Source organism: Diorhabda sublineata, chromosome 9, assembly GCF_026230105.1.
Source record: "Diorhabda sublineata isolate icDioSubl1.1 chromosome 9, icDioSubl1.1, whole genome shotgun sequence".
NCBI lineage: Eukaryota > Metazoa > Arthropoda > Insecta > Coleoptera > Chrysomelidae > Diorhabda > Diorhabda sublineata.
Window position 1 is genome coordinate 12,578,510 of NC_079482.1, and position 13,238 is coordinate 12,591,747.

The 13,238-nt window shown below is 29.9% G+C and overlaps 1 protein-coding gene across 1 annotated transcript in view; it reads right to left on the minus strand.

Annotated features, from left to right (window-relative positions):
* Positions 1-13,238, minus strand: part of LOC130449017 (uncharacterized) — an 81,267-nt gene that overhangs the window by 63,996 nt on the left and 4,033 nt on the right. Inside the window, exons 4-5 of the mRNA XM_056786649.1 lie at positions 9,919-10,042; positions 4,429-4,665 (exon numbers count right to left, since the gene is read on the minus strand). Of these exons, the coding sequence (XP_056642627.1) occupies positions 4,429-4,665; positions 9,919-10,042 (361 nt within the window). The remainder of the gene's footprint in view (positions 1-4,428; positions 4,666-9,918; positions 10,043-13,238) is intronic.

Consider the following 13,238-nt stretch of genomic DNA (forward strand, 5'->3'; position numbering starts at 1 on the left):
ACGTTAATGAGCATTGTTTATTAAGCTATATTGTATAACGCCGACGAGGCATTTTGTAAAACATATAAATATTGTAAACTTGTAATAGTGGTAGATTCTGTTTTGTCAATGTATTTAATAAACATCTCTTAATGTGTAATTCGTTTTATAAAATCGCCTTCTCGAAGTTCGTTGACGCAATTTGTGTAAAAATGTCGTGTCACATTATTTTAAGTGAAAAATCGGAATTGTCATTCCTATTGATCAGTTTCAATTTCACAATAATCCGAATCGGAATTGAAAAGAAGCATGGCATTATTCTTTGGTTTTAATTCAGTTCAATTCCAAATTTCCAGTAAAATCTCGAAATGTTTGAATGTACCTAATACTACAGTAGATACACATAATACTTGATATACATTCAAATAGCTATATTTTGCAGCAAGAAGGCTGAATTCATTGAATTGAATATTAAAACAATAGGTTTTCAGACTTTCCCTCGTAGATCACATTCAAAATACCATTAGTTATGGTGAACCTACCACTGCTACATTTCTGCTATATTACTAAAACTATTCAATGGAATTTCAGTCTACTATATATACTGGTGCTCAGTCGCAGCATACGCTAAATGGCACACATTCCAAGCCAACTTTTCTTTATCACAATAGAAATTTGGAAAGTCTAAAAGTCAAATTGTAACTTTTTTTCAAAAATTATTTAAAAAAACTAATTTTAAAACAGAAGAGACCTAAAATCAAGAACATTTAGAAGCATTCATTTTAATTAATTAATAAATAGATAAAATCGTCCATAATTAATAAATTTTTTATTATTTGAAACCTTTATGAACAAAATAGTCTTCTTATAATTAATAATAATTCTAAACTAATTCGTTTAAAATTTTTATAACTTTGACAGGAACTTATAATAAACCTTATATAAAAACACAGAAACTTCGTTTGCAAATAACAGCTGGTAGTAAATTATTTATACTTATAATAAATATATATTTATTTATAAAGAGGTAGCAATATCACATACTGATATCAGATTAGTCTTCATCGGAATTGCAATTAATACAAATGTATGAATGAAAGTTTTGTAACACATTTGGCGTTGGCCCACATTTTACATTCTAAACATTCTACCCTATCTTCTATTTTAAAGGTTCTTTCGCTACACACCAAACAAAACCATTCATCGATATCAGAATCTGAATTGGATACAAAAATTTTTCTTCACCTTATATTTTCCTTTGTCGCTCATTTTCAAGGACTCTCATTCACCTTTGCATTTTTGTTCAGTGTTGTTACATGTTTGTTTAGTCTTGGCTATTTTTTCGTCATATCCTTTATCAGGTATGTCGGTTAACATAGCGGATTTGCGTTTAAGACTTCTTGCCTCCCACTCCTCTTAGTATTTAAATATATATGCAATAGTATTTACCCACCTCTTTTATTGCAATATTGCAATAGGAAGTTTGGATAAGTTTTTAAAGTAGGATACATTAAGTGGAAACAGTAATTTTAGGTATTTAGCTTATTGTATCAGCAACACTCAGCAAGTGTTCAATAATTTTTTAAAAACGCCAGTTAATAATATTTATTTCTTTTCTCTCAGTCTTAAGCGTGAAGGAAAATCAATTATTTTAAAATAATGAGATTATATTCTAGCATATATGTACATTTTTAATGTGAATTAATTACAATTATGATTCATTTTTAGTCTTTCATTAAGCGTATACAGCTTAGGGAATAAATTGTTTAAGTTTTCTTCCTAATTTTGAATTTTTCCACCAAGTAGGAGTAGCAACCACCCAAAATATTTTTATTTCTTATGCCGCTCACTGTATAAATATTTTGGAAACCAGACAAATTGACAGTTTGGCTAAATCTGCCTACAATAAGTACGACTTTCTGATTGGCCTAGAATGTTTGCCATTTAGCGTATGCTGTCAACCACATCACAAATAAATAGTAACATAATAATAAATATATGAAATAACTACATTTATTTCAATATTATACTAGTGGGTATAATTACAAAATTAATCAAATAATTTAACAAAAAACCAAGATGGCGAAAGCGAAAGAAAAAAACTCAACTATCAATCTAGTTGAAGCTATAGAGAAATATTTATGTTTATAAAACTTAAAATACTTGAGTATGCTAGAATGGACATTACAGAGAAGGCTTACTCAAAGGTACTAGAAGTCAAAGAGACAGGTAATCATATGAGAGAAGACGATATGATTGCTACTGAGCAACTGAAACAACGCCAATACAGGGTAATTGATTAGTGTGATAAAGTTGACTGCCCTCTTTGTTCTTTGTGATATCAATATGAAAATTTGAGGGATCTTCACATTTCCAAAATATTCACAATCTTACAGATTTTTTAGTGAAGCACCCTATATTTTATTGCATATTTGGAATCAGCTTGACTTCCCCATTACACTAATATAGGGTTGTGATATGTTCTACAGGGTAATTAAAAAGTTATAACGCATTTTTCAAGTTCAATACCCTTCACAATGAATGTGTGAGAGATTAATAAATGAAGATCTATTGCGGCTAAAGCATTCAAATCGTAGTAAAAATTCTGGAGAATTATGAATTTTGTTAATAGTCATTGAATCTGATACAGAGTGATTCAAAATAATAATTACATTATTTTTTCGGTTTTTTCAAATAAATCCTGTATTTTATGTGAGTATCGAAAAGTACTACCAACATACTTATTTTTTTACCACGCAGTCTCTATACCTAACATTATTAGTTCTGGAGATATTTTGATTTTTCTGTGCAAAAAATGACTATGTACCTATATCTAATTATTGCACAGTTAGTGGTAAGTTGGCTATGATTTATTGGTCAAAATTGACATTTTGTCATTTCTGTGTGGTACTGTAGGGTTTGAATTGCAAATCCAAAGAAAAAACGAGTATATTAATAATATATGAAATGAAATAAACAAGAAAAAGCTATTCTATATACTACAGTATACGTACACTTCTTGATTATCACAATAGGTGTTCGAAATTACCTCCAAAGACATTTATGCATGTTTGAAATTGATAATTGAAAGAGTTACTCACATTACGAATCATTTCTATAGAAACATTTCAGAAATCATTCCGTATTCTCTCCATCATGTCATCCCTCGTTGTTGAAGATATATTGTACACTTCATCCTTAATGTACTGAACCATTTCTTCCGATTCATCTTCCAAGAAATATTTTATCCAGTTCACCATTAATTACTTAATTGATTGGAGTGAGCAGGCGCACCATCATGCAAAAATTACATTCTTCGACGTAAACGAAGTGGGACTTCTTCCAATAGAAGAAGTAATTAGCTTACTACATACATCTTATCGTTTGAATGTTTCTCAAAAAATATAGTCCTACTACATATTCATCAACAATACCCCCACACATTTAACAACCATTTAGTTTGACTGTGTGTCACTTTGTGATATGTATTATTTATTCATCAATAATACATATTACGTAGTGAAACTTTTGTCTGTTAACACAACCATTTTTATTTATCGTGGCTTCTTCTACAACTAGAACAAAGTCGAAAAAGTCTATATGTTGATCAACTTTTCGTAAAGCCCACCTACAACATTCCTGTAGCAAGTAAATGTGGTAGGGGTGAATTTTGTTTTTGTTAAGCTTTATTTACAAACCGTTGTAGCTCTGCTCTTGTTCGTTGGAAATACTCTTGTATGTGGGTTTTCAATAACTGCCATCAAAACCTTAATTTCATTTTTTTCTGTCACAGAAATTTTTAATCGTTCATGCTTTTCAAAATTAACTGAACCAGTACGATTGAATCGCTTCATAAATCTCTCCAAGCTTGTTTTTGTAGGCTGCCGCCTTTCAGGAGAGCGTTCATAGTATACTCTTGCTGATTGTAAGGCGTTTTTATTACTGCTATTGATTCCAAATATTCAATAAAATATAGGGTGTTTATTTAAAAGAAATGTAACTTTGATATGGCACAGTATTCTGGAACGTACTGTAAATAATTTCAAAATGTGAAGACTAATGATGGCTATAATCCTTCAAATTTTCCAATTGATATCTGAAAGGTCAAAATAGGCACTCAACTTATCACACTAAATCCCCTGTATATATGCAGAGCATGGAAGCACGACTTTTTACTTTTGAATTATATTTTAAATGGCCTCACAAAATCTTAATTAAAAGAAAAAAATGGTAATCAAAGGTTTGTCAGGTAGGAATCACATTTCGATGTTAACAAAGATCTATTTATGATCTAAATTTTACGTATTCGGATATGTTTCATAATTATGTATAATAAAGAAGTAATTAAGTAACTGAAGCTTTCCACATATATCTCCATACCTAATTTTAACACTCCACTTTAAATACCAATACGAAATGATGTACTTATTTAAGCGTTTAAATACTTACCTGAATAAAGTCATTATATCCATTTTCATCACCATTGGGGACTAATTTGTAATGGATATCACAAAGATCCATTGAATGTTTCAATAACATTTTTAATTTGTCAAACGAACAGCTTCCAATGGACGTCGGGAGATGGTTTTGATAAGCAAGAAGTCCGTTATATATAACGTGATAAGCGGATAACATTTTCTGATTGCTACTGTTATGTGGTTGTTTAAATCTACTTAAATCGTCAATCTGAAATATAATTATATATTAAATATTCATTTTTCAATCAATTTAAAAATATTACACATACAGCCAAATGATTAGATAATAAAATTATTCATACAAAATAAGAAGATGAAAAAGTCAGCAAAAATGAGAGAGAGATATGCTAGACTGATGCAAATATAAAATAAAATTATGGTCTAAATGTAGCATACGCAATCTTATTTCTTTTTATTTCCTTTAATACAAACCGATATTCATTGTTGTTCAAAAGTGACTATAAAGTTTTTCTATCAATTCTAGAATAGTGTTCCTCAAATGAAATAAGGACAATCACATTATTCCGAATACATAAGTATTTGAATATTGAATTTTGAATTCTATGAGTTTGAAAGAATTTTTACAAGCTTTAATTATATCAAAAATCACCGGAAATCTTAATTAATTATTGAAGTCCACTTTGGTGGTGGTATATAAATTCTTTAATTTCTTAGACCTTTTGATATTTTTATTTTTCTAAATATTCTTGATTTTTTTTCTTTATACATTTGAAGCACCAAAGTGGACTAGTGGATATATATATATATATATATATATATATATATATATATATATATATATATATATAGTTTTTTATTGGGAACATGGCAAGGAAACACCAAAGTGCACTAACTCCAATATATTTTCCGAGCTTTCGAATACTTATGTATTATATCGTCTGAGAAATAATTAATTAAGATTTCCGGTGATTTTAATTTTATTAAAGCTTGTGAAAATTTTTTAATCGCATGGAATTCAAAATTCAATATTCAAATTGACTTTGATAGAAATATTGATTAATTGAAATATTTCAATATATTTCTTTTTTATCATTTATAGCTTTTTCGTTCTTATGAATGTGACCATTTCTAAAAATTCTCTTTTTCGTGTATTAGATTCCGTTTCAAGAATTTTTTAATCTTTATAATTGAATGTATGTTTTTTTGATATTCCATGGTTTGTCAATGCAGCTCTATTTTTTTATCGTATTGATGACCTCTTAGTCTATTTGCTAAATACTGCTTGAAAGAAAATAATATCCTTTGTGGAAAATGTGAATAAATTTGACCTTGTGTTTTTATTTCAGTCAACAGGATAAATTTGTAGGCAAGTAAAAACATTACATTATTGTCAATTGTAAGGTGAGTAAAAATACAGAAATCTGAATACAATGGAGAGAATGATGAATAAAGTTTGCTTAGGTAAGATACTCAATGAAAATCCGATCCATTAAAACCAACTAGTGATACTAGTGAAAGAGACCATGAAGAAGTGGAAGGAATGAATTACATCAGAGCAAAATCAGAGCAAGACCCTGCGTTAGAAGTATTTATAGAAATATGGTGAAAGCGAAATATGGAGTAACCTCAAAGAAAGATCATGTTTTCGGAATATTCAAACTTTGGTAAATGCGAGACATCCGAATTGTCAGTTTAGGTCAGTTACGAATTCCAACTATTGTGTAAAACTAGATTTCAATTCACAAAGCATATGAATCACTGGTTAGTGTATAGTGCATTTAAAATAAAAAAATATCAAACCCGTCCGCATAAACTGTGAATAAATGAAGAAAAGATCGCGATAACAATACATATGATATCTAAATTGAGTCCAAATTTCGAAGATTTATCTACAAATTACTTATTTGTGAATATTCTTCTAGAAGATGATATTGGTGAAACGCCTTAAATATATTCAAATTTCAAAATGGTGCCAATAATGCGATATTTAAAAAAAGAAAAATAACGTAGTGTATAACTTTTTTTTCATATTTTTTCATTTATAGAGAGATCAGTTGATCCATCTATTTGTATAGCACTTTTCTTTTGTGCAATTATATCATTGGACAAAAGCAAGAGTTTTCATTTCGTCACTTGCTGATCATCCTTGCATTTCAAGATAATATATCTATCAATCTATAGTATACCGGAGGTTGACGGTGGATCAGCAAATATTTCTAGAGGACCGGTGGCGATTCGCGAACCAGTGGTTCAAAAACAATAATCTAGAAAGTCTTATGGACTTAATAAAACTGCTTGAACGACTCAAAACATGCTACGTCATAAAAATTCTTTATCAATAAGTTTTAAAATAACAATTTTTCAGTAAATCTATATCAATTGTAGATACTGATTTGTTGAGAAAAGAGACAGAGACAGATAGTAGCTCTCGGATTCTGAAGTTTGACGTAGTCGTACTCCTATAGCACCTTCTGCCTTTTTATAGAGTAATATAAAATAACGTGATTTGCTGCTATTTCGATTCCATTACGAAAATGTCTATAGATGTTGAATTGAGGTTATTGTATAATTTGGTTAGAAGTATACATAGTAAAACTATATACTTTGGGTTCGTTTAAATTACCCTATACAAAGAACAATCTAATAACAGTTGTGCCAATAACATTTGCTCAAACATGCCTATATTCCTGTATATATAGGGTGTATCTACAGGGAGTATTGATATCTAGTTAGCCTAGACCAGTTCCATGCATAAACAAAATATTGCGTTACCATAGCAACGAACAATAACTTATTAGAAGTGTCAGTGTGAAGTTTGACGTCAAAAAAGTGAACCAGAGTTACGCAATAAACTAAAAGAAAACAGATGTCCAGCGAAATTGTGAAAATCGAAAAATTGGAACATCGAGTCATCATCAAATATATGTATTTAAAAGGTTTAAGAGGTAAGCAGATTTACGCTTAATATATGCTTAATACCCTTGGTGATCAATGTCCTTCGTATGCGACCGTGAAAAATTGGACTGCAAGCTTCAAAAGAGGTAAATTTTCCATTGAAGATGATGACCGATCAGGAAGGCCAGTTTTTGTGACAGTCCCCGAAAATATCGATGCAGTTCATGACTTGATATTATCAGACCGTTGAATTGAACTAAAACGGATATCTGAAGCACTGAACGCGTTCATCATATAGTTCACGTCAATTTGAACATGAGAAAAATTGGTGCAAAAATGGATCCCCAAATGTTTGAATGTTGACCAAAAACGTGCTAGGGTAGAAACATCGCGTTCGATCGGTGCTCGATTTGAAAACGATGTAGACTTCTTAAGTAGAATTGTTACTATATATGAGAATTGGGTACATTTCTACGAACCAGAAACAAAGCAATAATCGGAATGGCGGCACTCTGGTTCTCCAAGACCTAAGAAGTTTCGTGTCCAAAAATCTATTGGAAAAGTTCTTGCTTCAGTTTTTTGAGATTGCTATGGAGTAATTATGATTGGTTTTTTGGGTAAGGGTAGAACAATAACTGGAAATTACTATTTGACATTACTAACCACTGTACGGGAAAAAATTAAAGAGAAAAGACGCGGAAAGCAATCCAAAGGTGTTTTATTTTTGCATTACAACGCCCCTGCATACAAATCTCATGTTGCCCCCTTATTCTCCAGATTTGGCTCCGTCCAACTATCATCTCTTTTCTCAACTGAAAAAAAGTTTAGTCGTAAATTTTCTTCCAACGAAGAGGTAATAAAAGCTGTGTAGGTCTGGTTTGCAGAGCAAGTAGAAACATTTTTTTTTTAAAGGTCTAGAGACGTTGTAGGTTCGCTGTAATAGATGTATCCAATTAAGAGGATAATATGTTGAGTACTAAAATATTTTGACATTGAAATTTTGTTTGGTTCTATAGTAGGCTAAGAATTTTTCAACATATCCTCGTATATTCGACCGACATCCCTCTACCACAGAGAAATCTCAATAAACGATTAATTTTTATATAGGAATACGTGGCCTAGTTGGTGAGGAATTGGGTGATAAAAATTTTAAATCAAAATAAAAATTTTTCATAAATCAAGAACGCCTTTAAATTTTTTTTTTCAAATTTGGTGACTAATATGCTTCATAATAAAGTAATATTTTGACATAAACAAATTTTGCAACCATCTAGCCAACCATGGTTAGTTAAAAAACTAATAACCTTTTATGGAGCTAAAATGAAAGGTGTTTACCTTTAAATTACCTAAATTTACCTTTAAACAAAATCCAAGGATTTTTGGTAATTTGGTTACGATTTGGATGCGTATCATTGGAAATAAATTCTTTCACTAGTGCCATAATTTCTCTCTATCATTATTTTTTTCTGTTTGCTAAATATAGATAAATTTTAAAAGTAATCAATATCAATAAACAATAAGGAAAATGAGAAATAATTAATGACATTTCAATACAATTGATGGAAAAATTACGAAAATGGAAATATTGACAGGGTATACTATTGAATTATTTTGGAGTAACCGTGTATCCTATACATGGGCTGAATTTAAAAAAAAACAGAAACTTTAGGAATTGTCATAACTTCATAAATACTCAGTAAACATTAAGTAAACACCATAAAGAAGGATTTTGTATTTCATCGAATTTCACGATCCCAAAAATATGTTAACACGTTCAGGGCGCACGTCGTTTAGGAACGGCACCAGTACATTTTTCTCCTTTTCTACTTAAACCCCTCCCACTGAACTGAACATTTACTTAGTATACTTTTGGCTTTCGAGAAGTGCATTGCGTTCTTACTACTCCAATTGACCCAAACTTCCTCAACCCTCAACTGATCCTTCCCCATATCATTATTTGACTCGGGAGAAGGACATGGAGGTAGAAAAGTCCAAATAAGATGTCGGAATTGCCCCAGTAAACAAATTAAAAAACTGACCACATATTTTTGTGCTGTTTGCCCAGAACGGATAGTGCTATGTGTTTGGGTGCTTCAAAGAGTATCGTGACCTGTACCATACAAATATAAGTAATTTTAAATGTAAATAGTATTTTTGCAAATGAAAAGTGTAAATAAAAAGATATATTATTTGATTGATCATTTCTGTTGTTTCTTGCTAGCGGACGCCCGTCGTTCTGGAATGACAGTATTTTTTTGCAGTAAATATTAAACAAAATTTTAATCATTTTTCCCTTAATCTACATTAAAAATAGTGCAAATATTAGCAAGAGACTTTATGAATTCATTGTATAAGCAAATAAAATCAATTATAAATATGAAATAAATATTATTTGTTGAAAACAATTCAATCGATCATTACAACCGTTGAATCCACCTTATAAACAATTTTGTCATTTCAACTACCTAGATTATTAGCAATTGAAAAAAAAAATCAAAGAAAACCAGCTACCATTCCGAAGAGGTATATAAATGATGAAGCAACGTGTTTAGTATGTATTTGAGAAAATTGTGGAACTATTCTCTAGCCGATATTACTCTCTTACCTGTCTGATTATTGGGTACAAATAATTTCTAGAAAATCTGTTTGAAAACTCTTTAACACGCAACTTTCTTCTAGAAATGTCCTCATCTCCGTCTGGAGGTTCTATCCCTTTATCGAGAAGATTTCTGAAATATAAATAAAATAATTAATATGTAAGTAATGTATGTAAGCAAATGTGTCAAAATATGTTAAAACCTGATTAATTTGTCTCACTTATACAGGTCTACAGAGTCTTAATTATAGAGCTAAACATCGAAAAAGTCTTAGAATTCAGATCTCATTTAACAAGATTCAAAAAGTCCCATTAATAGAGTTAATTTAATGAAAAAGAACCGGGACCTCATTGCAACTCTCAATAATAGAGGTTTTTAACTTATCCAGGTCTCGCTTAACCAGGTTTCACTGTATTTCATTCCATGTAATGAGAATAAAATAATGTGATTGTTCAAAAAAACAAGAAGATTTTCGTGTTAAGGATGATATTTTTGATATCTGCGTATGTTATTTTGTTTTCACACAATTGGTAGTAAATAACACGATACACATACAGCGGTATGTTTAAATTTGACCCGCTTCGTGAATGACGTCACGCTGAATAGAGCTTGTAAAAATTGAATAACAAACACAAAATTAACTAAATAAAGATACAAATACAATAAAATTTCAATATACAGAAGAAAACTACAATGAGTAATAAAATTATAGATAATAGTAATAGGTAATAATTAGTATATAAGTCCATAGCAAAATTAGACCAGTATGTAGCATTCCCGGAATTAAATATTATTATTAGAAAGTCGTTTACAGAGTAGAAGGTTTTTTTGTAAATATAACATCAAATTATTGTTAAATGAGGGAAAAGATGATATCGATATCGATTTCAATTGGCAAGTGATTATGCATTTTTTGCATTATAAATATTGAGGAGCCCTTAACTAATTCTGAACGTGAAGTAGGTAGGTAAAGGTCGTGCGTTGGCCATTAAGAGTAGATTAGAGTTTTTTCCGGATCTTTGTGTGTTTGGGATATTTTTTGTAGTAGTGGGCCCTGTGGCTATAATCGACCAGGGGCCCACTTAAGGAAATCAAAATCAGCTCAAACTCATATAAATGTAATATTAGTTTCAAATTAAATATAAATTATAAGTAAAAATAAATTCAAATCTTATTTCATAAACAATATAAAATTTTTATTTTATGTACTTCATACTCGATTTAGTTGTGGCAAAATTTTCATTTATCTTATAAAAATTCATAAAACGCATTTTCAATGCACAGCCTTGTTAATGAAGACAATCGCTCATCTAAAATTGTAGAGCGATATACATTTTTTATTTTCTTTAAATCTGAAAACGACCTCTCCTTCACAATTCACTATAGGTATCATCATGACCAATCGGTAGACTATATAAACATTCGGAAACGTTTCAATCTTATATGATTCATCGATCCAATTAAGCATTTGCAATGGTATTAATAAATTATTTGTATTAGTGATCAAATCTGGATGAAGTTTGATAAGAGGAATGAATTGCTGTAATTAACAAAATAATTATTTATAAGTTGTAGATCATTCGAATATATTTCTACTAGAAATTTTACTCGTACTTCTAATTCATCATTACATTTTGTTTGCATGGAATTTAAAATTTATTATTATTAGTTTTAAATTATAAAATAGAGTAAAAAATTAGTTTGTGGATTTAATAACACTAATTCATTCATTTAATTTAAATTTCCAAACAATTTTTGGAAAAAATGCAAATTTTGCTATAGATTGCTTCTAAAATAAATGACGAAATCAGTATTCAGAGTATTGTAGAGTTGACCTAACTGTTATTATTTTCTTTTAAATGATTGTACTTTATACTCGTATTGTAAGATCATAATGCCGGATTGTGTCGAGGCTACATACAAAAACACTAATCGAAATACCAAAGACACAGGTATTAAATACTTTGTACTTCCAAAAAATGGAGCCTGTCGTCGAAAGGATAAACTTAATTCAACATATGATGAATAAATGATGTAAATTACAAAATAATATACAAATTTTCGTAGTTAGATCATACAATCCTATTTTTGCCCAAAAATTATACTTATTTTATGTTGTTGTCGATTCATCTGTAGAATTATAAACAAAAACGGTTTCAGTCTGGTTGGGAATGTACCTACATATTTTTCTAGCAGTCGTTCTGAAGTGTTTTAAAATATTTAGTTACGATACCCCTTATTTACGTGTTCCATTTGGAGATGTTCCAATTGGAGATATGTCTTTGTATCAAAAATAATTTTGATCAATATAAAACTTTAAAATATATTCACAGTAAATATTATATTTCACATTTTGATTCCAACGAGACAACACGTTGCGCAAGAGGAATCGCGTCTATCTGTGCATTGGCATAACGGTCTATGTGTATCGTGGTAATGAAGTTTATATTTCATATGGAGAAATTTGTAATTTCACAAATAGATGGCGCTAGTAACATTTATACTTTCTATATAGACTACAATAGACGGCGTCCAATTACAAACAAAGAGAACAATCGTATGATTCCAATTCATAATATCGAGTGAATTTGTAAGACCGCAACCAACGCTTACTGTTGGTGTAGAGGGTTGCAAAAATATTCTTACTTTATTATGCATGGGCTTATTTTTTGCGTTATTTCTTTTAATGATCAAATAATAAGTCTTCTGGAATATTTTGTCAACACGTCGATTTGTATTTTTAAATATATATTCAAAAAAAATTATACAGGGTGTGTTATGTAACAGTGGCCAATACCAACTTTCTTATTTTAAATGCAGCCTCCTGTATATCATTTATTTTTTAGATTCTTCAGAAACTTCTGGACATAATTCATATACAATGTCCAATACCTATTTTCAACTGTTTATTAAGTATTTTCAGATTTCTTAATAAGTAATATTGATTATTTCTTAATAATATAAATGAAAAATATTGATGTGTATATGAAAGATATTCCAAATTCTAGCTGCAAACGTTTTGGAAACATGGTAATCTGGTATCGTAATCTAACGTTAATCAACATCGCAAGCGTGATTTCTTCTTTTTAAGTCATTTAAGTTGATGGGTTTAGTTTTGTATACTATACTTTTAACATATGCCCACAAGTCTTCAAGTTACCACTAATGAAAAAAGGACCAAGATATGATTTCCAACAATTCTTTTCCAAATATTAGCGGATATTGCGTAAGTTCTTTTGTCATCCAGTGACAATTCTCATTAGACCAATAGCGACAATTTTGATGATTAAAAAAACATTTTCTAATTGGATCACATTGTTATCTAGCC